The sequence below is a fragment of the Bubalus kerabau genome, chromosome 1 (genome assembly GCF_029407905.1).
Source record: "Bubalus kerabau isolate K-KA32 ecotype Philippines breed swamp buffalo chromosome 1, PCC_UOA_SB_1v2, whole genome shotgun sequence".
In the NCBI taxonomy this organism is placed as follows: Eukaryota; Metazoa; Chordata; class Mammalia; order Artiodactyla; family Bovidae; genus Bubalus; species Bubalus kerabau.
Genome location: NC_073624.1, coordinates 798,721 through 823,459, shown reverse-complemented (window position 1 = coordinate 823,459; position 24,739 = coordinate 798,721). Strand labels below are relative to the sequence as shown.

General features: G+C 55.6%; 1 protein-coding gene across 5 annotated transcripts; it reads left to right on the top strand.

The window, feature by feature from the left end:
- The first annotated feature begins 228 nt into the window (after window positions 1-228).
- ZBED4 (zinc finger BED-type containing 4) lies at window positions 229-24,739 on the top strand. Of its 5 annotated transcripts, XM_055560253.1 has the most exons (6): window positions 229-368; window positions 13,995-14,129; window positions 14,224-14,464; window positions 15,161-15,289; window positions 19,459-19,583; window positions 19,779-24,739. In XM_055560253.1, the coding sequence occupies exon 6, from the start codon at window positions 20,023-20,025 to the stop codon at window positions 23,464-23,466; it is 3,444 nt and encodes a 1,147-aa protein (XP_055416228.1). In that variant the 5' UTR covers window positions 229-368; window positions 13,995-14,129; window positions 14,224-14,464; window positions 15,161-15,289; window positions 19,459-19,583; window positions 19,779-20,022; the 3' UTR covers window positions 23,467-24,739. The 5 variants fall into 5 exon arrangements, with proteins under 5 accessions (XP_055416228.1, XP_055416437.1, XP_055416298.1 ...); XM_055560462.1 differs by lacking the exon at window positions 14,224-14,464; XM_055560323.1 differs by lacking the exon at window positions 15,161-15,289.

Sequence of the window (24,739 nt, the reverse complement as noted above, 5' to 3'; positions counted from 1 at the left end):
CGGCCCTCACGGCGCCCGGGGAAGGTTGTGCCTGCGCAGTCGGCCCACTCCGGCCCGGGGGCGGGACTGCACCTGCGCAGTCGGCCCAAGCCGGCCCTGGGGGTGGGGCGACGCCTGTGGAGTCGCCCCATCAGCGGCGCCTCGGCACCTAGAGCCGCCCGTCCGGCCGGGCCCCGGGGAGAGGCGGGCGTGCGGGCATTGCGCCTGCGCGCGCCGGCCCCGCCCCCGGCCCCGCCCCGGCCGCGCGGGGCCCTGGGAGGGGTGCAGCGTCCGGCGGCTGCGGCGGCGGCGCGGGAGGGGCCGGGGGCGGACAAAGCCGAGGCCGATGAATGGGGCGCGTCCGCCTGCGCGGCCGTGGGGTCCCCGCGGTGAGTGCGCGGCTCGCGTCCAGGGCCGGCCGGCCAGGCGCGCCGTCGGGGCCGGGGCCGGGACCGGACCCGGGGGCCGGGGGCTGGAGGGCGAGGCCGGGGTCGGGCCGGGCGGGCGCGGGGTCGCATGCGCAGGGCGGGGCGGGGGCGGCCTGCCGTGGTGCGGACCCCGCCCGGGCGGCGGACTCGGCCTCGGTGCCCGGACGCCGCTCCAGCTGCGCGCCCCGCGGCCGCCGGCCCGGCTGACAGCGGGGCACCCGGGGCGCCTCTTCCGGCCGCGCGGCCGGCGGAGCGAGCGCGAGGCGGTGGGAGCGGGCGCGGACGCCGGGCCGGCCGCGGGCGAGCACGGGGACAGGCGTGCCGGCCGGCGTGGGCTCTCCGGCTGACCACGCGGCGAGCCCCCGGCCGCAGTCGCCCTGGGGCGGGGGTCACCGGCCAGCAGACAGGTGCCCGGTGAGTGTCCGTCCTGAGGGCCTCTGCCCTCCGCCACCGCCACGGATCGCCTTACACGCTGTGCCTTTCGGGTGTCCCCCAACCCCGGTACAGTATTTCATTTTCTGTGCGCTTCCAGGAAGGGGCAACCGGGGCCTCGTTCACACGTCTCAGCACACGAGACGCTCCTCATGTCTGCACGCTTCTGATGCTTCTTGGTTGCTGAGCGTGTTTCTGGGTATGACATTCAAGTGTAAGTAGTCAAAACCCGAATCAAGCTGCAGAGCAGAATTTCGGTCGTTTTTCCAGTTGCGGTAGTGTTGTTTTGTTTTGTTTTTTGACCCAAGTTAACGACGGAGTCATTTATCTTTTTTTCTGTGACCCACACCATTCTGCTTGCTTAAGAGAATTGCCAGCCCCCTAGACTCTCGTTGCATTTTGAGTTACAGTCCGTAGATACACATAATATGCACCTCTCTGCAAGCAAACCCCTGCCCAGCTAGGTCATCAGGAGAAGCTTCCGTGGGCATTCTCAAGTTTGTTAAAAAGGGAAGTTATTTGTTTTGAAGTGAACTCTGATCAGATCAAGTCCATAGTATTGAAAAACGCATCTCAGACTTGGCATGAGACCAGTTTGCTAAGGCATTCTTGTGACTTTGTATATCAACTTTTGATGTCTTCTCTACATCATGTTGTTAAAATTAGGAGAGGAGGAAGGATTTAGTTGGAGTTTTTAAAAAGCGCTCTGAACAAGCCAAATTGCAGTTATGACTTAATTTCCACGCAGAGTTATCTTGTGAGAGGAGACTACTCTCACCAGTTCATTCCCAGGGCCTGCCACGAGCTGTCTGTGCAGGGGTGCACGCTTCCTGTAATCCTTAAACAGATGGTATCGGCTTGTGGTGGTTTACATTTTTTCAGGAAAAGATGTAGCACAAGTTAAGAGATTCTATGAATTTTCAGGAAGTTAATCTCCTGTATTGGAAGAAAGCACAGACTTTGAGTCCACATCGCCGTACATGTACTGTTAATTCCTGATGTTTTTGGGCATGAAAAGTCTGCCCTGCTTTTTCATGTCACCACACACAGAAGGAGGTTCGTGAGTGGCTCACGCTGTGCCAGGAGTGCTCCTGAAGCGCTGGGAAGGGTTTGAGGGGAACCGTTAGGGCCGTGGATTGAACCCTGTGTCTGTGCAGAGGAGCCGAGGCAGCTGTGCTCAAGACATGGTGAAGAGCGTGTGTGTTGTCTTTCAGATCCCTGCCCGGCGTGGAAGCTGGAGAGAGAGCAGACCTGGGCAGCGGTGCTGCGGGAGCACGAGGCACTGTGGCCGTGGTCAGTCTGTCCTCCCCATGTCTCTCTGCCCGGCCTCAGCTCCTTCCTCCCAGCTCTGCTCTGATTCTATCCTTCAGTGTGAGGACTGCCGGCGAGGGCAGGGGGCAGTGCTCGCAGGCTTACTGGGGGCGCCTGCCAGGGTTGGCTGGGGCCCCTCCGACTGTCCCTCAGCAGCGCCGGTTCCTCCTAAGCTTCTCTGCACAAAGCAGGCGACTGAGGGGTGACCGTCATTCTCCTGGTTACCGCCTGATGTCTAACGTAAGCTGTAGGAGGCATCATCTCTGTTTACGGTTGGTGTCTTACTGAATTCAGCCGCACGGAGTCCCGCCCCGACCACCCCGCAGCCTCCCGTCTGGCCTCCCGTCAGTGTCCGGGTGGCGGCAGACTTCCTGTCAGGCAGCTTCCAGAGCCTCGGCCCCTTCCACTTCCCTGTCTTTCCCTCCCTCCTCCCTTAGGCTCCGTCACTGCCTGATTTTCATCACTCTGAAGCATTTAGATCACTTTTAGCTAACTATCTGATGTGTGCTTTTGGCAGCTGGTATCCTGGAAGGCATGGTTAGGAATGAAAGCAGACCTTTTCTCCTTCCTCCTGTTTCCGAGGTGGAGGGCCCGGGAGGGCTGGAGGTGCCTGCCTCCACGCGAGGTTTCTCGCCTCTCTCCTCTCGCCTGGCGCTGTTCTACCTGCTGGGGCAGTGGTGCATGCTCGCAGTGCGGACGGGCAGAGAAGGCGGAGCGAGCTCTCCAAGCAAGAGCACAGGCAGGCGTGGGTGAGGGTGATGGGCAGCGCGACAAGTGTGCTCTCGGAAGACCGCTTGGAGAGGAAAGGACGTTTGCGTCCCGCGCCGAGGGGCCAGGGGTGGCGGAGCGGAGGCCCTGCGTGACGAGCGGCCGTGAGCTGCGGAGCCTGGCCCCTGCGTTCGGACCGTCTCCTGTCGTGAGGCCCGACCCCCACCTTGCTCAGGTGCTCACCCTGCTTGGGTTCCACTCTCCTTTGGATGAAGCCCTTGTGGCAGCTGCCTGCCCCCCTCCCCAGCTAAGTCTGTGCACCCCAGGAACCGGAGAGGCCGGGCCTGGGGCGGGGCGTTCCCCTGCTGACCCGGTGCTGCCCGCAGGGGCTCCTCAGTCCAGCAACCCTGCCCGGCCCGCCCCAAGCCCGCAGGTCTAAATGGAGGGCCCGTCCTCACTCAGGGCCCGGTGACTGAGCCTGCCCGCAGTTGGCCTGCTCAGAGGGAGCAGCCCAGGGCGCGTGCTGTTTGGAGCAGGAGCTTGGGTGTCGCGCAGTCGCACGCGGACACTAGTACCATGTCCAGCGGCAGCCCGCCGCGGCGACCTATCAGACCTGCGGCTGGTGGGACTGCCCGCTGCCCCAGAGAAGCCGCTGGTACTGAGTGGAGGGCCCTCGAAGCCAGAGCAGAGCCAGCCCGGCGGCCCTGGTGTGTGACCCTCAACGTCTCGGGGTGGACGGGCCACGGCCCCTCACGGAGCCCGTGTGCTGTTCGGGCCGCGCTGTGCTTCCAGCGCGGCTGCATCGGGCTGCCCGCCGCGTCTCGAGGAACTGGCTCCAGGTCTCTCGGTTCGGCCCCCGCCGTGCGCTCTGGCCTCCGTGCGGCCAGTCCTGGGTGGTGGCTTGTCTGCACTTGAGGCGGCTCCTCCCCGGGAAGATGCTAGCCGTGGCCCTGCACCCTCAGCAGGTGTGGCTCACTCTCAGTGAGGACCAGATCTGCACCGGTAGCCTTGGTGGGAAGACTGCCATATCTGAGGGCGAGGCCGCCCGGGCGCAGGGCGGCGCTGGTGCCCCAGCTGTGCCCGGCAGCTCCCGGGAGCCTGGAGCTCGGGCTGCAGGCCGGTGTGCGTGTCCTGGAGGCTGGGCGGTGGGTTGGGAGCAGGTCCAGGTGCCGCTGCTCCGGCCCTGAGCTGCAGCGCTGGCGTGCGTCCCCTGCCCGTGCCTTCGGGCTCTGAGGAGGCAGCAGGGGCCGCAGCACGTTACCGCTGAGCATCCTTCTCTTCTCAGGAAAGGCAGTCCAGCGGTTTGCACTCGGCGCGTCAGCACGCTGCCTGCGAGGGCCCAGGTTCAGTCCCTGGTCAGGGACCCAAGGTCCTGCGAGCTCCATGCCGCCCCCCTCCCCCAGAGGGAGAAAGAGGCAGAGGGCCGTGCTCGCCCCAGCAGCGCGGCCGTGGAGGGAGTGAACGGTAGTCCTCACTGCGTTCAGCGGCCAACCCGCAGTCTGGTCTCCCCACTCGGGACGTTGACTTTTTAAAGAGACGAGGCCAGTTGTCTTGCAGAAATGTCCCTGTGTCTGGGTCTGTTTGCCATTTGCTCCTTTGCCGTTGACAGTTGACCCTTGAACAACACAGCGGGCAGTTGGGGGCCGCCCTCCGTGTGGTCGGCAGTCTGAGGATAAGTTGCAGCTGGACCCTGCGGCCCGGCTGCTCCACCCGTGGGTGCCACCCGCCGGGGACCCTGCCTCTTCAGGCGGCGGTGCTGGGCCTCCTGTGCACCGCCCTCAGACTGTCCTGTCGGGACAGACCCCGCCTGGGCTGTGGTTCCTTCCCCTGCCTTTCACGTGCTTTTCCTCACTCGTGATCGTCACCCCTTTGCAGGGAGCAGTGGGTGCAGCGTCGTCCCCCTCCCCCGCCCCACCCCGTGGCAGGTGTTTTTATTTCTCCTCTTGATTCTTGAGCATCAGTGCAGACAGGCAGATTCAGCCGTTACATTATAGCCTGCTGAAGTCTTCCGTCTCTTTGTTGTACGTTCAGACAGTTGTGACCGACCTGTGGATCCCCGTGGAGCCGGCTCCTGGTGGCACATTCTTTCTGCAGCCTTTCCTGTTTCCAGAGCTGCAGTCGGCTCTTTCTGCAGAGCGCTGTGGCCTCCGTCACTGCAGGAGGGTGTTTAGAAACCAGAATCCAGGGCCGGCTGTGCTCAGTGTGCTCGTGTGGTACTGCAGCCCTAAGCGCTGGCCTAGTGCACGGGGCTAGGGGATCAGTGTCTAAAACATCCAGAGTCCATACTGATGTTTTCAAGACAAATTTAAAATTATATAGTTTTACTTAATTTCTTTGTTTTTTTTTAATTATATCTTTTTTGTATCCTGAAAATTTTGATTCTTAATGGCATTGGCATAGTTACATTTTGTTTTTTGCTAAAGTACATATAACACAGGTAAAATGAAAATATGTTGCTACTGCTAATGAAATCACATAGCAAAATTTAAGGTGTTTTTTTGTTTTTAGTACGTATTCTGCTTCAGGTGAATAAAATCCTGTGTGTTAAAGTCCCTTGGTGAACATTCTTTGTTTGCAGTATGGTTGCTTATTTGATACGCCTTTAGATTTCACACTTGAAATTTTCTATGTTTTAATGTAGAGGTAATCACACCTCTCAAAAGTCAATTTTCTATGTTTTCTGGAGAAAGAAATGGCACCCCACTCCAGTACTCTTGCCTGGAGAATCCCATGGAGGGAGGAGCCTGGTAGGCTACAGTCCATGGGGTCGCAAAGAGTCAGACATGACTGAGCAACTTCACTTTCACTTTAGATTTCACACTTGAAATTTTCTGTGTTTTAATGTAGAGATAATCACACCGCTCAAAAATCAACATTATATAAAAGATACAATCAGCAAGCTCACTTGCATTCCTGTCTCCTCCACTGTTTATAGGCAACCATCTTTATTTCTGCTTTATCGTGCAAAATAAGCGTGTAAGTTGCTTCAGTCATGTCCAATTCTTTGTGACCCCATGGACTGTAGCCCACCAGGCTCCTCTGTCCATGGGATTTCCCAGTCAAGAATAGTGGAGTGGGTAGCCATGCTGTCCTCCAGGGGATTTTCCCAATCCAGGGGTCAAACCTGCGTTTCTTACGTCTCCCATGTCTGTTATGTCTCCTGTGTTGGTTGGCAGGTTCTTTAACCAGCGCCACCTGAGAAGTGCCAAAATAAGCTCTTCAGACAGACATTAATGTTTGTAACTCCCCTTGTTTTCTCTCCTGTCTTTCACATCATAAAACCTCACGAGCACTGTTGACTGTGTGTCTTGCTTGTTTCCTGTGGTCTGTGTATGTACTGCGCTTCCCTGGTGGCTCCGCTGGTAAAGAATCCGCCTGCAGTGCAGGAGACCTGGGTTTGATCCCTGGGTTGGGAAGATCCCCTGGAGAAGGGCATGGCAACCCACTCCAGTATCCTTGGCTAGAGAATCCCATGGACAGAGGAGCCCGGCTGGCTACAGTCCATAGGGTCGCAAGAGTTGGACGAGACTGAAGCGACTGGGATGCGCGTATGTACCAGGCCTTACTGGCGGTGTGTGAGTGGTTTTGCAGCCTGGCTGTGGAACCGCAGCGCCTGGGACAAATGTTGCTATGTGTCTCATGAGGTGGTCTTCAGAGTCTGTCCCTGGACGTGGGGTTACTGGGTCCTTGGGTGAATGTGGCTTGGTAGGGGGCTCCAGAGTCCTCACTGGGGTGGTGCCAAGCTTTGGGCCCTTCCTGCCTGGTTGGGTGAGATGACTTGAAGTGTTTTCCTTTAATCTGCTGCATCTGCAGCATGAGGAATGGAGATACTTGGTTGTGTTTTTTTGGTGTTGTGGCAGGTGAGGGCCTGCACAAAAGCTGGTCTCTGTGTTAGGAAGCTGTTGAGTCCGCGGCGGGACATGCGCACAGGGGATCCTGCTCTGACAGGCACTCCTGCGTTACGGCAGCCTGGAAGGCGCTTTCTTTAATTCTAAAAATGAAAAATAACTATGATCCCCAAGTCAGAACACACGCCTGGAATTGAGACTCTTCCACACACGGTATTTGTTCTAGCCCATGGAAAGATCCTCTGGTCGGCTGCCTCTGCCTTTAGGCGCTTCGCCCTTGGAGCTGAAATGCGTGCAGTGGTCTCAGCAGGCCTGGGCTCTGGGTCCATCCTCTGCACTCCTCTCCTCCCCCGTCTCTGCTCAGTTCAGGGGGGGCTGTGCTCCCTGCTGAGCAGAGCCCCACACCACTCACCACCAGCTTCAGAGTGGCCCTCTGGCTGGCGGGCGGTGGCGGCTGCACAGCCCCACGCAGGGAGGCCTGCCGCGCCTGCCGGAGGAGGAGGCTGTTTCACCTGCTGCCCCTGATCACCCTGTTTGACCTCCATGTTGATGATTTTCCCGTGGGCTAGTTCCTACTTGCTGGACATGGAAGCTGGACCGCAGGACAGCTGGTTCTGGATGCCACCCAGGTGCCGTGACCAGGGGGCCCTCACCTTTCAAGCCAGAGATGCTCCAGAGCTCTGGGACGGGTGACCAAACCCAAGTTGTTCCTCACACCCATGTAGAATTATCCCCAGTGCCTCAGGTACATAATTCTTCTGCGGTGTGAGAACTAAAGCCAACATCCTTTTTTGTCTTTCTAAATATTTGGTGCGAAAATGGTAGAAAAAGTAGTAGGAAGCTGCTAGAGCCAATGGCAGCATTTTCCCTAAAACAGAAACGTCGGGGCTTCCCTGGCCGTCCAGTGGTCGGGCTCTGCTTCCACTGCAGGGGGCGTGAGTTCAGTCCCTGGTCAGGAAACCGAGATCCCCGTGCGGCCAAAAGGAAAAAAATAGAAACATCCCACTTACGATGTTGAGCTAGTGTGTAGAGAGCTGGTGCAGCCGTAGAGGAAGACAAACAGGAAGGCAGCGGGCTCCCCTGACAGCCCCGTCCCGGGCGTGCGCTGGCGTTACCCCGGCGCCAGAGTCTCCCATCTGTGCCAGGAAGGTGCTGGCGTCAGCCCTGGCGCAGGCCCTCGGGGCTGGCCGGGCCGGTGGTGGCAGCTTCCATCACCCGGGCGGTCCCCGCCAGTGGCACCGCGGTCCCATGAGTCTTCCCTGCTCCTGGTCTGCTCGGGGTGGGCGGTGGGATCAGGTTGCTCTCTGGGGAGACTGCTTCCAGCGGTTTTGTTGCCCCCTCAGACGGCGCCTCGTGTGTGGCCCCCCCGGCGCTTCCCCCAGGGGTGTACCCAGTGCGGGCGTTAATCAGCACCCCGTACGAGATGGAGCCATTTGGCTGAGTTCCTGCATCTCTGTTCACGAGCTGGACATGGAGTGGGAGCCCTGCCCTGGCTCTCTGGTGCTGTAGCTGATGTAAGGAGCTGAGGGTGAATTTCTCTGTCACTTCTCAAAAGTAGTGAATCATTTGCCTTCCTATCATCCTCCAGAGGTGACCAATTGAGGATTTTATTTGGGATTATGCATTAATAGACTTAAACATTTGATGAGTTTTGATGTATAATGCTGACCCTTATTTACGTTCAGATTATCTCATTTTTGGACAGGGGGAGCCCTTCAGGTTGACACCTTGGACCCTTCCCGCGCTGCCCTCGTCCACTCGCAGAGGTCCTGGCTCCCTGGGTCCCCAGAGCATCCTCGGCTCATTTCGTGGTCTTCCCGCCCCTGGACCTCGTGGTCCTTGGGAACCTTGGCTCCTTTAGTGGGAGATGTGTTTGAGAGCTGTAGTCTGGAGGTCGCGGGGGTCACTGCTCTCAGGACTTTGTACCGAGCAGAGCGGGGTGGGTCCCACTCCCGGGGCCGCGGGATGCGCGTCTGGCCTTCCCGGCCCGTCTCTGCGAGGACGAGGGGGACCGGAGCCCGCCTCCCCATCTCTGCGCGCGGCCCAGTCCTTGCTGAAGGCACCTCGGTGCCTCTAGCCCAGGGACCCGCGTGTCGTCCAGCCCCCCCCGGCTCAGGGCCAGCGACGTAGCTGCACAGTGCCCGCCGGCTCTCCCGGGACGCTCAGCGGTGCGTCCTGCAGGGAGACGCCCTGAGCACCCCGCTCTCCAGTCGACTTCTCAGGAAGGACTCAAGGAGAGCTGTCTCCCGAATTCCTGCCTGGGTAACAGTGTCTCTGTGTCCTTGTACTTGGATGGCAGGTTGACTGGAGGCAAAACGCTTGGCTCGCGTGGTTTTCCTTGAATATGTTACACATGTTACTCTGTTGTCTCAGCGTACAACGTGGCTGTCAGGCTCGTGAGTTGCTTTCCCTTACGGGTGGCCCTGGTTTTTGCCCGAATGGCCTTTGTTTTCAGTCCAGTGGTTTTCCTGGGATATGCCTGTGTGCTCACGGTTACAGGCGCATGGTCTCCGCCCTATGGCTTGCTCTCCTGTTTCTTCAGTAACTTTATTTGTGTGCTGAATAGCATCCCTGGCTGTGCCGGCTCTCTGTTGCTGCACAGGCCTTTCTCTGGTTGCTGTGAGCAGGCGCCGCTCTAGTTGCGACGTGCAGGCTTCTCACTGCCGTGGCTTCTCTCGTCGCAGAGCACGTGCTGTGGAGTTCGTGGACTCGGGAGTTGGAGTTCCCGGGCTCTAGACTCAGGCTCCGGTGCATGGGCTTAGCTGCCGGTGGCATGTGGAATCTTTCTGGATCGGGGATCAGACTGGTGTCCCTGCGTTGGCAGGAGGATTCTTCACCACGGAGCCACCAGGGAAGCCCAGGATGCCTTTCAGTACACCTGTTTGTTCCATAGTTGTCAGTAATCTGTTCTCTTGCCCTGTCCCCCTTTTTTGTGGGGAAACACCTTGATTATACACATGTTGGATTTTCTTTACCTAAGTTTTAAATTAGTCAGCTTCTTCTGCGTCTTTTTTTTATCCGTTTATTTCTTTTTCATTAAAACTTTTTCTTTCTAAACTCTTCTGTTGATCTTACACAATCCTCTGTGGAGTTTATTTGTTCTTTTGTTGCTTGTAACTTAGTCTTTATTCTAAAATGACATTTTACTTTTATTTGTAATAGTTTCTTAGGATCTGTAAGCTCATCTCAGTGTTTTTCTTTCTTGATTTATTTCGTTCTTTTGTATTATTTTCTTAATTTTGTTAGCTTCTTTTGAAATAAGTTACTCAATTTCACTTAATCTGTGTTTATGTTTTTCTAGTGTGATTTCATTACCTATAGAGATGTTTTTCCGCCTTCATTACTTTTTCTCTTATCCTTCTGTAGGATTTAATCTTAACCCTTTTCTGTTGTTTATTGTATTGGTTTTCTAGTGGTGCTTTAACAAATTATCACAGGCTTGGGGGTTGAAAACAGCACACATTTGGAGGCCAGCAGTCTGAGCTCTGAGCCCTGGGCCTCAGTCATGGTCCTGCCAGGCTTCCCTCCTGGCGGCCTGGCAGAGGGTGGCTCCTCGCCCTTCACTTCGAGACGCCCCTGCGTCCCTGCGTGTGGGCCCACCCTCCATCTTCAAAGCCAGCGACGCTGCGTCTCTTACCTTCCACAGGCATATTTTCATGTCTCTCCTCTGCCTCTTTCTTTCACTTTTGAAGACCCTCATGACAGCATTGGATCTACCCAGATGGTCCAGGGTTCAGTTCAGTTCAGTCGCTCAGTTGTGTCCGACTCTTTGCGACCCCATGAACCGCAGCACGCCAGGCCTCCCTGTCCATCACCAACTCCCGGAGTTTACTCAAACTCATGTCCGTTGAGTCAGTGATGCCATCCAACCATCTCATCCTCTGTTGTTCCCTTCTCCCCCGGCCTCCAATCTTTCCCAGCATCAGGGTCTTTTCAAATGAGTCAGCTCTTCACATCAGGTTCCCAAAGTATTGGAGCTTCAGCTTCAGCATCAGTCCTTCCAATGAATATTCAGGACTGATTTCCTTTAGGATGGACTGGTTGGATCTCCTTGCAGTCCAAGGGACTCCCAAGAGTCTCCTCCGACACCACACTTCAAAAGCATCAATTCTTAGGCGCTCAGCTTTCTTTATGGTCCAACTCTCACATCCATACATGACTACTGGCTATGAAAAACCATAGCCTTGACTAGATGGACTTTTGTTGGCAAAATAATGTCTCTGCTTTTTAATATGCTGTCTAGGTTGCTCATAACTTTTCTTCCAAGGAGCAAGTGTCTTTCAGTTTCGTGGCTGCAGTCACCACCTGCAGTGACTGTTTCCATTGTTTCCCCGTCTATTTGTCATGAATTGATGGGACCGGATGCCATGATCTTAGTTTTCTGAATATTGAGTTTGAAGCCAACTTTTTCGCTCTCCTCTTTCACTTTCCTCAAGAGGCTCTTTAGTTGTTTGCTTTCTACCATAAGAGTGGTGTCATCTGCATATCTGAGGTGATTCATATTTCTCCCAGCAATCTTGATTCCAGCTTATGCTTCATCAAGCCTAGCATTTCTCATGATGTACTCTGCATATAAGTTAAATAAGCAGGGTGACAATATACAGCCTTGACGTACTCCTTTCCCGATTTGGAACCAGTCTGTTGTTCCATGTCCAGTTCTAACTGTTGCTTCTTGACCTGCATACAGATTTCTCAAGAGGCAGGTCAGGTGGTCTGGTAGTCCCGTCTCTTTCAGAATTTTCCAGTTTGTTGTGATCCACACAGTCAAAGGCTTTGGCATAGTCAATAAAGCAGAAGTAGATGTTTTTCTGGAACTCTCTTGCTTTTTTGATGACCCAGCGGATGTTGGAAATTTGATCTCTGGTTCCTCTGCCTTTTCTAAAACCAGCTTGAACATCTGGAAGTTCACGGTTCACATATTGCTGAAGCCTGGCTTGGAGAATTTTGAGCATTACTTTGCTAGCATGTGAGATGAGTGCAATTGTGCGGTAATTTGAGCATTCTTTGGCATTCCCTTTCTTTGGGATTGGAATGAAAACTGACCTTTTCCAGTTCTGTGGCCACTGCTGAGTTTTCCAAATTTGCTGGCATATTGAGCGCAGCACTTTGACAGCATCATCTTTTAGGATTTGAAATAGCTCAACTGGAATTCCATCACCTCCACTAGCTTTGTTCATAGTGATGCTTCCTAAGTCCCATTGACATCACATTCCAGGATGTCTGGCTCTAGGTGAGTGATCACACCATCGTGATTATCTTGGTCGTGAAGCTCTTTTTTGTACAGTTTTTCTGTGTATTCTTGCCACCTCTTTTTAATATCTTCTGCTTCTGTTAGGTCCATACCCTTTCTGTCCTTTATCGAGCCCATCTTTGCATGAAATGTTCCCTTGGTATCTCTCATTTTCTTGAAGAGATCTCTAGTCTTTCCCATTCTGTTGTTTTCCTCTATTTCTGTGCATTGATCATTTAGGAAGGCTTTCTTATCTCTTCTTGCTATTCTTTGGAACTCTGCATTCAAATGGGTGTATCTTTCCTTTTCTCCTTTGTCTTTAGCTTCCCTTCTTTTCACAGCTATTTGTAAGGCCTCCCCAGACAGCCATTTTGCTTTTTTGCATTTCTTTTCCATGGGGATGGTCTTGATCCCTGTCTTCTGTACAATGTCACGAACCTCCGTCCATAGTTCATCAGGCACTCTGTCTATCAGATCTAGTCCCTTAAATCTATTTCTCACTTCCACTGTATAATCATAAGGGATTTGATTTAGGTCATACCTGAATGGTCTAGTGGTTTTCCCTACTTTCTTCACTTCAAGTCTGAATTTGGCAATAAGGAGTTTCTGAGCCACAGTCAGCTCCCAGTCTTGTTTTTGTTGATTGTGTAGAGCTTCTTCATCTTTGGCTGCAAAGGATATAATCAGTCCGATTTCGGTGTTGACCATCTGGTGATATCCATGTGTAGAGTCTTCTCTTGTGTTGTTGGAAGAGGGTGTTTGCTATGACCAGTGTGTTCTCCTGGCAAAACTGTTAGCCTTTGCCCTGCCTCATTCTGTACTCCAAGGCCAAATTTGCCTGTTACTCCAGGTGTGTCTTGACTTCCTACTTTGGCATTCTAGTCCCCTATAATGAAAAGGACATCTTTTTTGGGTGTTTGTTCTAAAAGGTCTTGTAGGTCTTCATAGAACTGTTCAACTTCAGCTTCTTCAGCGTTACTGGTCATAGACTTGGATTACTGTGATATTGAATGGTTGCCTTGGAAACGAGCAGAGATCATTCTGTCCTTGTGATCACATGGACCACAGCCTCGTGTAGCTCAGTGAGTCGTTTTCCGTTAATTCTGCTGACCGGGCCCGGACGCGGAGCCCGGCGGGTCCCTCGCGCTCTGCCGCGCCCTGTCCGTGTTGCTCCTGTTCCTGCGCGCCGCTGAATCCCGCGGAGTTTCTCTGCCAGCAGGACGTCGTTTTGCCCTTCGCTAAAGTCGCCTGGTGACGCACTCTGTGTGGTTTTGCCAACGGTGTTAGCTCATATTAGTTCTTGTAGGAATATTTTTGCTGAGTGTTGAATTCTGGTTTGGCTTTTTTTTTTCCACCACAACTCTGAAGACGTACTTCTTGTATCTCCTGGTTTACATTGCTTCTCTTGAAAAGTCAGTAGTCTAGTTATTTTTTCTTGAAACAGTTCCTCGGGCTGTGTTGCAGTGTATATTAGGAAGATGAGTATAATGAGCCTGTGCGCTCATCACCCAGCTTTGACAGACAGACAGACAGACGCACGCATGGCCATTCCAGCTCTGTGTCCCACCTCAGTTATTTCAAAGCAGATACCAGAAGTTGTGTTTCATCTGGACGTTCTCCAGTTAGTGTCTTGGAAAGACGGGATTCTTTAAAAAGTCTTATCCACAGTATCTTTATACCTTAATAAACTAAGAATTACTTCAAATGTTCACTCAGCGCCCAGGCCTCCCGCCTTGCCTGAGGAATGCGCTTGGTCGTCTGCTCACTCACACGGGACTCAAGCGGTTCGTTAGAGAAGCTGGGTGGTCTGTCCTGCTGCAGAAGCCCCGTGGTCTGGATTCTGCTGATCTCCTCCTGCTGGCGGTACTGAGCTAGGTTCCTCCAGCCCTCCTCACTGTTATCTCTGTGCTTTTTCTTATTTTTAGCACTTTTTTTTTCCTCTTTAAATCTTGCTTGGGGTTTGTAGGGATTCTTGAATCTGTGGTCTGAAGTCTGATCAAAACTATGCTTTTCTTATTACACTTTCTTTTCTTATTCTTTTCCGTTACGGCACATCAGAGCATATTCGACAGGAGGCCCTGGTTCCTGCGTCCTGCGTATCCTGGCTTGCGCCTGCTCACCCCAGACTCCGCTCCTCCCCCCTCCCCGCAGCCTCGAGTCTGACCTCTTGGTGACACTGTTTCTGTCTCACAGGTGAGTTCACTTGTGTCGTACTTCAGGTTCCACGTGTGAGTGAGTGTCCTGGTAGCTGTCTCTCTCTGACGTCACTTAGTGTGCTCCTCTCCAGGTCCACGTGTGTCAGCGTGTTTGTAGCCGCATCCCTTCCTGCACGTGTGTCTTCTGTGCACCGCCCCCAGCCCCCTCGACCTCCAGCGCTCCAGGAGCAGCGGCCTGTTTGCCCCGTGTGCCCCGACACGTTTCTCAGCCTCTCTGTGCCCCTGCCCTTTGGTGTAGAAGGAGACACGTCACACTGAACCTTCCTTGAAAGATTGTCACATGGCTTAAGTGAGCCCGCACAGGCTGAGCAGGTAAAAGAGGGCCCGCAGGAAGCAGTCCACCCCATCACCCCAGGCTTTGGCCCCAGGAGTCTTGGGAGAGCCTCAGGGTCAACCGAGAATGGGACATTTGCCTCGAGGGGAGACGAGCTGGTTCCTCACAGACCGGAGAGGAGCGGGCGAGTTCATCCAGGATGGAGGCGCTGTCCGGGCCGGCCGGGTGGGAGGGAGCTGGAGGCAGCCGAGCTTGCTCTGCGGCCTTCCTAGGACAGCACCTTTCCATGGAGGCCTGAAGACCTCTCGCACAGACGCCCGTGGCTTGCCCTTCTGCCTTGCGAGGGTCCTCGTCAGGAGTAGGAGCAGAGATGATACTAAATGCGTTTCTTCACCCAGTGGCCGTATGGTTTTCCTCCTTGCTTTCTGTTGACCTGTGCGTTCTGTTGGTTGATGTTTTAATGTTAAACCAAACCTTCTGACACAGCCTACTTACTCGTGGAATATTATCTCCAACCTAGTGCTGAATTTGACTTGTTACATTTTTAAGAACTTGCTGCATTTTCTTAAGGTTGTTCTGTGATTGTAGGGATGTGACTCTGATTCTTTTCCTGTTATGTCTTTGCGGGTCTTGGTGTCACGGTGGCCCTACCTTGTTAAAAGACTTGGGGAATGTTTCGTCTTTTATTTTCTGGAAGAGTGTGTTTCACCAGTAATTTGTTTTTTTCTCTAAAGTTTGGTGAAATTCACGCATGGAACCATCTGGACCTGGAATTTTAAGAGAAGGGACTAGGCAGAGGGCTGCTCAGGCTTCGGCGTGAGGCGGGCGTCATGGCCGCTGCACGGCAGAGGCGCGTCTCTCCAGTGAGTCCCTGTTGTGCGCGTCTTTTCGGGGTTTACGCGTTTCACCTGAGCTGCTGAATTCATCACCACGAAGCCGCTCGGCTGTGTGCCGCCGTTTTGTGTGTGGGGTCTTTGGTGCCACTTTCATCCTTGCTGTTGGTAGTATCTGTCTTTTCCGTTTTTTTCTCTTACTAATCAGTGTAGAAGTTTGCCAATTTTTTTGATCTGTCCAAAAAACCAGAGTTCGGTTTCATTGATTTCCACCACCACCCCACCCCCCGCCTCTTCCCCGCTCCCCCTCAATTTAATTGATTTCAGATCTTTTCTTGTTTTCTTCACTTTGTTTGCTTCAGGATTAAATTGGCTGTACTTTTCCTTGGGACTTTTTTCTTTAAACCCTTGGCTTCATACATATCTAAGTGTTACTTACTTAAAGATACTTTGGATTTTTCCAGATATCGTTCTGATGTTGATTTCTCGTTCAGTTCCCTTTTCCGAGGCCATTCTTTGATTTCCGTTCTTGTGAATGTATTGCAATTTGCTTTATTGTCCAGAGAAGAGTCTGTCTTGATGAACAGTCTGTACCCACCTTGAAGTACACGCATTCCACTTGTTTGCACTGTTCCATAAATGTCATTGAGGCCAGGTTTGATGGTAACGTTTTCAACTCTTCTATTATCTTTACTGATCTTCTGTCCGCTGGTTCAGTTAACTGTGAGTAGGGATGTGAGAGCCCACCTCCCTCCGGGCCCACGGGGTCTGCTCCCTGGATGTGGAAGGTCCCCTGTGGTCCGCTGTGTTCATGCGCCCACGCCACATAGTGCCGTGGCCCCGCGGGCGTGCCCGGGTTGGGGTTAGCACGCTGCACCTTCCTGTCTTTTTGCTTTGAGCCTCTCTTTCTCTTCACATGTAACGTGTTTTTGTAGGCAGCGTGGAGTTAGCCTTCCTTTTGCCCTAGTCTGCCAGTCCCTGTGCTTCCTGAGCTGCAGCCGTATGGCTGTGAGCAGAGGCGCTCTCCATGTCCCCCCTCCCTGGCTCTGTGCACAGAGTGCTTCGCATCTGGCCGCCCGCGAGTGCCCTGGCGCCCCATGTTGGCTGTTGTCCGGCACCAGCTGGCTGTCCTTCCATCCGCTCCTGACATTGCCGCCTGGAGTCGTGTTCAGAGCCATGGGGTCCGGGCGGCCCAGAAGACGGCTCCCACTCACAGCAGCCCAGCTGTCACCCGTGTGTCTGACTGAGAGGCTTCAAGGCCAAGGTTCCCGCAATAAAGTGCCGGGGCAGCTCCCACAGCAAGGGCGCAGTTAGTCACATTTACAGGTTTATTATATAGAAAGGCGGAGAAGGCAATGGCACCCCACTCCAGCGTCCTTGCCTGGAGAATCCCAGGGACAGGGAACCTGGTGGGCTGCCGTCTATGGGGTCGCACAGTCGGACACGACTGAAGTGACTTAGCATAGCATATGGAAAGGGGTTCCCTCGTAGCTCAGACGGTAAAGCGTCTCCCTGCAGTGCAGGAGACAAGGGTTCGATCCCTGGGTTGGGAAGATCCCCTGGAAAAGGAAATGGCCACCCACTCGAGTGTTCTTGCCTGGAGAATCCCATGGACAGAGGAGTCTGGTGGGCTACAGTCCATGGGGTCACAAAGAGTCATTCATGACTGAGCGACTTTCACTGTGTGAAAAGGGACACAGATGGCCGGCCAGATGAGGACGCACAGGCTCCTGAGTGCTGGGGCATCTGTCCTCGTGGAGTTGGCGTGCGTAACCCTCCAGACCCGTGGGTGTGTTCGCTGGCCTAGCAGTTCCCCAAACCCCGAGCTGGGATTCTGCTGGGGTTTCATGCTGTGGGCCTGAGGAGTGTCCGCTTGGTCTCCAGGCCGTGCTGGGGGTTGGGGGCTGAGAGCTGGTTTCTGACCGTGGTGTGGTCTTTCTGCTGATGAGCCTCCATCGTCGCCTCACCAGGACACAAGGTGTTCCTGTCACTCAGGAGCTCCCGAGAGGCTTAGGAGCCCTGTGCCAGGAGCTGGGGCACAGACCCGCACACACGTGCGTCACACTCCCCCACCTTGGGGTAACTGGCATACGGTGAGCTGCACTCAAAGGGTGGACGTGCTGAGCACACACACACTCCCCTCGTGTTCATACACGTGGGCAGCTGCTGCGCAGAGGCGCCTTCACACACAGTGAGTCTCCAGCAGTTGCAAAGGTGTTCTTTTGTTGAAAAGGATGATCTTTTCAACAAACGATATTTGAACAATTCGTATACAAAACAATGAATTTGAGTCTTTCAAAGATCGAAATATAAAACAAACACAGGAGAAAATCTTTCTTAGATACAGCTCCCAAAGCATAATCCATAAAAAAATTAATTGCTGGGGACCTCCCTGATGGTCCGGGAGTTAAGAACCGGCCTTGCAGTGCAGGGAACTCAGCTGTGGCCCCTGGTCTGGGCCGTAAGGTCCCGCATGACGAGAAGCACCTGAGGCTGGAGCCGCAGCTCCAGGCCCGCATACCACAGCCGAGTGTGCCCGCGGTGCAGGGGCGCGCGTGCTGCAGCTGAGACCCCACAGGCCAAGTAAGGAGTTCTTTTTCTTTTTAAAGAACATGTGGTTTAAAAAAAAAAAAAGCAAACTGGTAAACTGGACTTCATTAAAGTTAAGAGCCTTTCCTTTCAGAGAACACTGAAAAGAGTGAAAAGACAAGCCACAGACTGGAATCACACACCTGATAAAGGGCTTATCCAGACAGGAAGGACTCTGAGGACTCAGTAATGAGGAAATACACAATCCATAAGACAGAGGCAAGATACGTGAACAGATGCTCCCAGTGGAGAGAAGCAAAGGGCGAAAAAAGCATGAAATGTCCAGTGTTGTCATTGAGTCATTTAGCTGAGTCGTGTCTGACTCTTTGCAACCCTATGGACTGTAACCCACCAGGCTCCTCTGTCCATGGGATTCTCCAGACAAGAATACTGGAGAGGGTTGCCATGCCCTCCTCCAGGGGGTCTTCCCGACCCAGGGATTGAACCAGGGACTCATGCATTTTCAAGTAGATTCTTTACCACTGAGCCAGCAGGGAAGCCCACCTATTAATTAGAAGGGCTAAAATTGCAATGATGGACCTTACCAAGTCTTGGTATTTTCTCATTTTAAAAAAAAAAAATTTAGTTTTGGCTGTGCTGGGCCTTATGGCAGCATGTGGGCGCTCTAGTCTTGGCGAGCAGGGCTCCTTGTTGCAGTGAGTGGGCTTCTCGCTGCAGACCACAGGCTCGAGACCGTGGGCCTCAGTGCTTGCCGTGTGCAGGCTCAGTGGTGGCGCGAGGACTCAGTTGCTCAGAGCCATGTGGGGTCTTCCTGGACCAGGGATCGAAGCCACCCCCTGCATTGGCAGGCAGATTCTTTACCACTGAGCCACCATGGACATCCCTTGGTGTTTTCTCTCTATGATCTTTTCTGACGTTTTGGGGTATATAATAGTATGGATATGTTACTCCCAAATCCCTAGTTTACCCCTCTCCCCTGTCGTTCCCCTTTGGTGACCATAGGTTTGTTTCCTGTGTCTGTGAGTCTATTTCTGTTTTGTAAATAAGTTTATTACCTTATTTTTTTCACATTCTACACGTAATTGATGTCACATGTTTCTCTGTCTGACTTACTTCATTCAGTATGGTGATGTCTAGGTCCCTCTGTGTGCCTGCAGATGCTATTTCATTCTCTTCAATGGCCAAGTAGTCCTGCATTAAGTCGTAGCGCGCCTGCTCCACCCGTTCACCTGTTGACGGAGATTCAGGTTTCTTCCACGTGTTGGCCGTTGTGAACAGTGCCGCTGTGAGCACTGCGGTGCGTGGGGCACAGACGTGTGCCCGGGGCGGGACTGCAGGGTCGCGTGGCCGCTCTGCTGGTGGTTTTTAAGGAGCCTCCACGTTGTTCTCCGTAGTGGCTGCACCGGTTTGCACCCCGCCAGCAGTGGAGCCGGGCTCCCTCTCCCCACACCCCCACCGTGGATCATTTGTAGACTCTGGATGGCAGCCCTGTGACCAGTGTGAGGTCGCACCTCACTATCATTTCCTGCTTCTCTGATTATTGGTGTTGTTGAGCATCGCTCCATGTGCCTTTTGGCCGTCTGTATGTCTTCTTTGGGGAAATGTCTATTTAGAGGATATTTTCTTTTTTTTTTTTTTACCACCACCAGGATTTTATTCTTAAATAAATGCTCAGCCTCAGGCCTGGTTAGGCAGACAGCAGAAGAAGGCAGACCGCAGGCCCCTTGTCCGTGGGAGCAGTGGGATGGCCCAGGGAGGCAGAGACTCCGAGAAGGTAAGCAGGGTGCTCGGGGCAGGAGAGGCCGACGGAGAGGGTGTTTGGTCCTGTGACTGGGCTCTGAAGTCAGGAGCAAGCAGAGTCTCACCTGACCATTGTGGGATTTCTCTCACACATACTGAGGCTGACGTATCCATGACTGGATTTGAAATGTGAACGAGTCCTTGTCTTACTTGGTTCCATCTGTTGTAGATGACGCAGGAGGAGCACCATGCCATCAAGTCACCAGCGTTCCCGTGCTCTAGACCAGCAGGTCCGCCCTGTGTGCGCACATGTCTGCCCCGCGATGCATTTACTGGGAGAACTCCGGGAGCAGCATGAGGTGACACGCTCACAAGTTCGCCTGTCCACTGCTCAGTGAGATTCACGCTTAGCCGTGTTCATAAACATCCTGAGAGAGAGTTCTTCGGCCAGAACTGAATAGTTATGGTCAGTCATGGAGAACCAGTGGGAGCCTCGTCCCCAGGGAGCAGGTGATTCGGAGAATACAAACTTGAAAATAGAAGAGGAAGATGACTCTCAAACCCCTAATCACAGTGTGGAGAGAATGGACTTGGGAAGTGAGCCGGAGGCCGGGAGGCAGGTGGGCCGCGGCCGGGAGCAGGCAGAGGGCGGCGAGGTGGGCTGCGCGGGCCGGCCCCCCGGGCGGCGCGCGTCCCCCGAGCCCGAGGACGACTACGGGGCGCTTCTGGCGCAGTACAGCAGCACCCTGTACAGCGTGGCCATGGAGGCCGTGACGCAGAGCCTGCTCTCCGGCCGCGGCCTGGGCTCCAGGAAGAAGTCCCCGGCCTGGAAGCACTTTTTCATCTCGCCGCGGGACAGCACCAAGGCCGTGTGCACCTACTGCATGAAGGAGTTCAGCCGCGGCAAGAACGAGAAGGACCTGAGCACCAGCTGCCTGATGCGGCACGTGCGCAGGGCGCACCCCACCGCGCTGGCGGGGGACCCCGCCCCGGCGCCGCGCCCCGGCCCCCCGCCCACCGACCCCGGGGGCCCGCTGCTCCCCCGGGCGACCTCCAAGGGCCCGTCTCCCCTCCAGGCAACGGAGGAGGCCAGCTCCGCAGTGTCTTCCGAAGAGGCCGCCTCGGACGCACTGGCCTCGGAGAGGTACTGCCGGGACGAGGGCCCGGCGGGGCCGCCCGCGCACGCGCCCCCCCTGCACTGCAGCGAGCCTGCCGAGAACGGGGCGGAGAAGAACCTGCCCCTGCCGCGGAGCGGGTGCGGGTCCCGCCGGAGGTCGGCTGTCTGGAAGCACTTCTACCTGTCGCCCCTGGACAGCTCCAAGGCCGTGTGTGTCCACTGCATGAACGAGTTCAGCCGCGGCAAGAATGGGAAGGACCTGGGCACCAGCTGCCTCATCAGGCACATGTGGCGGGCGCACCGTGCCATCGTGCTGCGGGAGAGTGGCGGCGGCTCCGGGGCGCCCGCACCCGGCCCCGTGCCGCCCCTGGGGCCCGCCCCGCCGCCGCTGGACGCGGAGCCCGGCCCCCTGCCGGCGTCTCCAGGGAGGGCGCTCCAGGACCCCGCCTCCGCAGCCTCCTCCCCTGACCGGCCGGCGGAGGAGCCGCCGGCGCTCTGGGGCCACGGGGCCACGGCGTCCCCCTCCTCCGACGCGGGCGAGGCCTCGTGGGGGTCGTCTCCCGAGACGCAGCCGGGTGGCGCGCCGTGCCCTCGGCCGCGGGAGCCGGGCGCTGTGTTCCAGCAGAACAAGAAGGTGATGAAGAGGCTGAAGTCGGAGGTGTGGCATCACTTCTCGCTGGCGCCCACGGACAGCCTCAAGGCCCTGTGCAGGCACTGCGGCTGCGCCATCAGCCGGGGCAAGCGGGGCGACGTGGGCACCAGCTGCCTCATGCGGCACCTCTGCAGGCGCCACCCCGAGGTGGCCGGGGGCCAGCGGGGCTTCCTGGGGGCCGGCCTGGCCAGCTCGCCCTATGCCACCCTGGCTTCCGCAGAAACATCCTCCTCCGGGTTGACAAACCTGCCGACCATGGTCACCAAAAACCATCAAGCTGTGTTTCCCGTCAACAGCAAGAAGACCTCCAAGCTGTGGAACCATTTTTCTATCTGCTCCGCAGACCCCACGAAGGTCGCGTGCCTGCACTGTGGCCGGACCATCAGCCGGGGCAAGAAGCCCACAAACCTGGGCACCAGCTGCCTGCTGCGGCACCTGCAGCGCTTCCACGCTGGCGCGCTGAAGCCCGAGGGCGCCCGGGCTGCCCCCCCCTCCCCCCCTGGCGCCCAGGCGCCGCTGGGCCCGCCATTGGCAGGTGCCGCCGCCTCTGACGATGGCAGCGAGAAGTTTTATGATTCTCACCCCGTCGCCAAGAAAATCACAAGTCTCATTGCTGAGATGATCGCCCTTGACCTCCAGCCGTACTCGCTGGTGGACAACGTTGGCTTCAATAGGCTGCTGGCATACTTGAAACCTCAGTACTCCCTGCCCCCGCCGGCCTACTTCTCCCGGATGGCCATCCCGGGCATGTACGAGGACGTGAAGCACGTCATCATGGCACACCTGCAGGAAGCCGAGAGCGGCGTGGTGCACTTCACGTCGGGCATCTGGATGAGCAGCCAGACGCGGGAGTACCTGACCCTCACGGCCCACTGGGTCACCTTCGAGCCCTCGGCCCGGCCGCGCTGCGAGGACCACCGCTGGTCAGCGCTGCTGGACGTGTCGCAGGTGGACTGTGCCGACGGCGGCAGCAGCATCCAGCAGCAGCTGGAGTGTTGGTGGGAGGCCTGGGTGACGTCCAGCGGCCTGCAGGTGGGCATCACCGTCACCGACAACCCCAGCATCGGGAAGACGCTGAACGAGGGGGCGCGCTCCAGCGTGCCCTGCTTCAGCCACACGGTCAACCTCATCGTCAGCGAGGCCATCAAGAGCCAGAGGATGGTCCAGAACCTGCTGAGCACCGCCCGGAAGATCTGCGAGCGGGTGCAGCGCTCGCCCCGCGCCAAGGCCAAGCTGGCGGAGCTGCAGCGGGAGTACGGGCTGCCGCCCCACCACCTGCTGCAGGACGTGCCGTCCAAGTGGAGCACGTCCTTCCACATGCTGGAGCGGCTGCTCGAGCAGAAGCGGGCGGTGAACGCGCTGTCCGCCGAGTGTGACTTCCGGGAGCTGCTGAGCTGCGACCAGTGGGAGGTGATGCAGTCCGTGTGCCACGCCCTGAAGCCCTTCGCCGCCGCCAGCCGGGAGATGAGCGCGCACGTGTCCACACTGAGCCAGGTCATCCCCATGATCCACATCCTCACCCGCAGGGTGGAGATGCTGTTCCAGGAGACCATGGGCATCGACACCATGCTCCGTGCCCTCAGGGAGGCCATGGTGAGCCGCCTGTCTGCCACGCTCCACGACCCCAGGTACGTGCTGGCCACCCTGCTGGACCCGCGCTACAAGGCCTCCCTGTTCTCCGAGGAGGAGGCGGAGCAGTGCAAGCAGGACTTGATCAGGGAGCTGGAGACGCTGGATCCTACCTCAGAGCCCACACCCGTCCCCAGCGGCTGCGAGCCGGGCTCCCCGCCCCAGGACTGCGCCGGCGAGGAGAGCCTCTGGGCACTCATGGCCAAGCTGAAGAAGAGCGAGCGCGGAGGGCGGCCCAAGGTCCCCGAGGACATGGTGCTCGCCTACCTGGAGGAGGAGGTGCTGGAGCACAGCTGCGACCCGCTCGCCTACTGGAGCCTCAAGAGGGCCGCCTGGCCCGGCCTCTCTGCCTTGGCCGTGCGCTTCCTGGGCTGCCCCCCGAGCATCGTCCCCTCCGAGCGGCTGTTCAGCACGCCCCCCGAGAACGGCAGCTTCGGCCAGTCCAGGCTCCTGATGGAGCATTTTGAGAAACTCATCTTTCTGAAAGTGAATCTTCCCTTAATATGCTTCCAGTACTGAAGAGCCCGCTGGAGCCACCCAGCGAGCACTGGCGTCTGCCCAGGCTGGCGCTCGCTGCAGCCGGCCCTGCAGGACGGCAGGCCGGGCGCTCAGGTCCACGGCTGCGGGAGGGGCCGCCCGGCCCTCGCTCTTGCGGCCACACGTGCCTTAACCAGTCCTTCAGGCCAGGTACCACGGTGTGTGTTTTCAGAAGTCCACTAGAAGCAGCTTGTCTCGTCGATGCTGAAATGCAACGATTGGGTTTTCGTTCGTAACTGTAAGGCTTTTACAAGTTGGGGATCAGTAGTTTGTCTCAGTAGAATGGCAGAGGAGAGGTGAGCAGTTTTAGTCCGTAGGCTTTTTATTCGATTATGTAAAAATCAGATCAGGTACTGTATTTTAGTTAAAAATTGCTTTAATTGCAACAGAACAGCCTTTGTGGCTGCCAAATAAAACCTGTAAATAGGAGGTGGAGTTGAAGCCATCTTGGCCGAGCAGTTCCTGACTGCGGCTCTGCAGGGCGTTGAGGGGGACGGAGCGTTCTGGGAGGCAGCTGTCGACCACGACAGAGGCGTGGCATGGGCGACAAGCCCGAGCTGACGCGTGACGAAGGGTCGGCCGTGCGGGGTTTCCGCAGAGCGCGCGCGCCCGTTTCAGGATCTGCCCTGTGCCGCGTGCATGGTTAGTGTGGACACACCCCCACGTGTGTGGTGTGCACGGTGTGGCCTGCCGTGTGGCCAGTGCACGGCGTGCCGCGTTTACAGCCTCCTGTTGATGAATCTCTGAGCCTCTGACTCGGTGGCTCTGCATCATGAAGCTGTCTTGAAATTTGTGCACTGACCCCCAAATTGATCCAATTATGTACACAGTTCTCTTTAGAAGAGGCGGCTTATTAACAGGGAAGAAGATTGCTGTGTTACGGTTGTAAGAATAGCCTTAGGCGTTTAGATTTTCTTTTATAAAATAGGGAGGATTCAGCCATCAGTGGGGTATTTTAGGATCCCAAGGACATCAGAATGGATTATCAGTCATCAGGTTTTTTTTTTTTAACAATAATATGTCTTCAAAGTTTTTGTCTCAGCGTCTAGAAAAGAATTCATTTTCTTACTTCAAACCGGTTAAATATTCTGGGTGAAACGAGTCACTGATTTGCCTATGACCTTTTAGAAAAGTTATTGTTTTGTTAAAATACTGTACCTGTTATTAATCTGAATTTGCATTGACTATGTTTTTAGTGTATTTATAAATGGTGAACTCAGTTTCTGAAATTAAACTTTTTATTTGCAATTTTCTA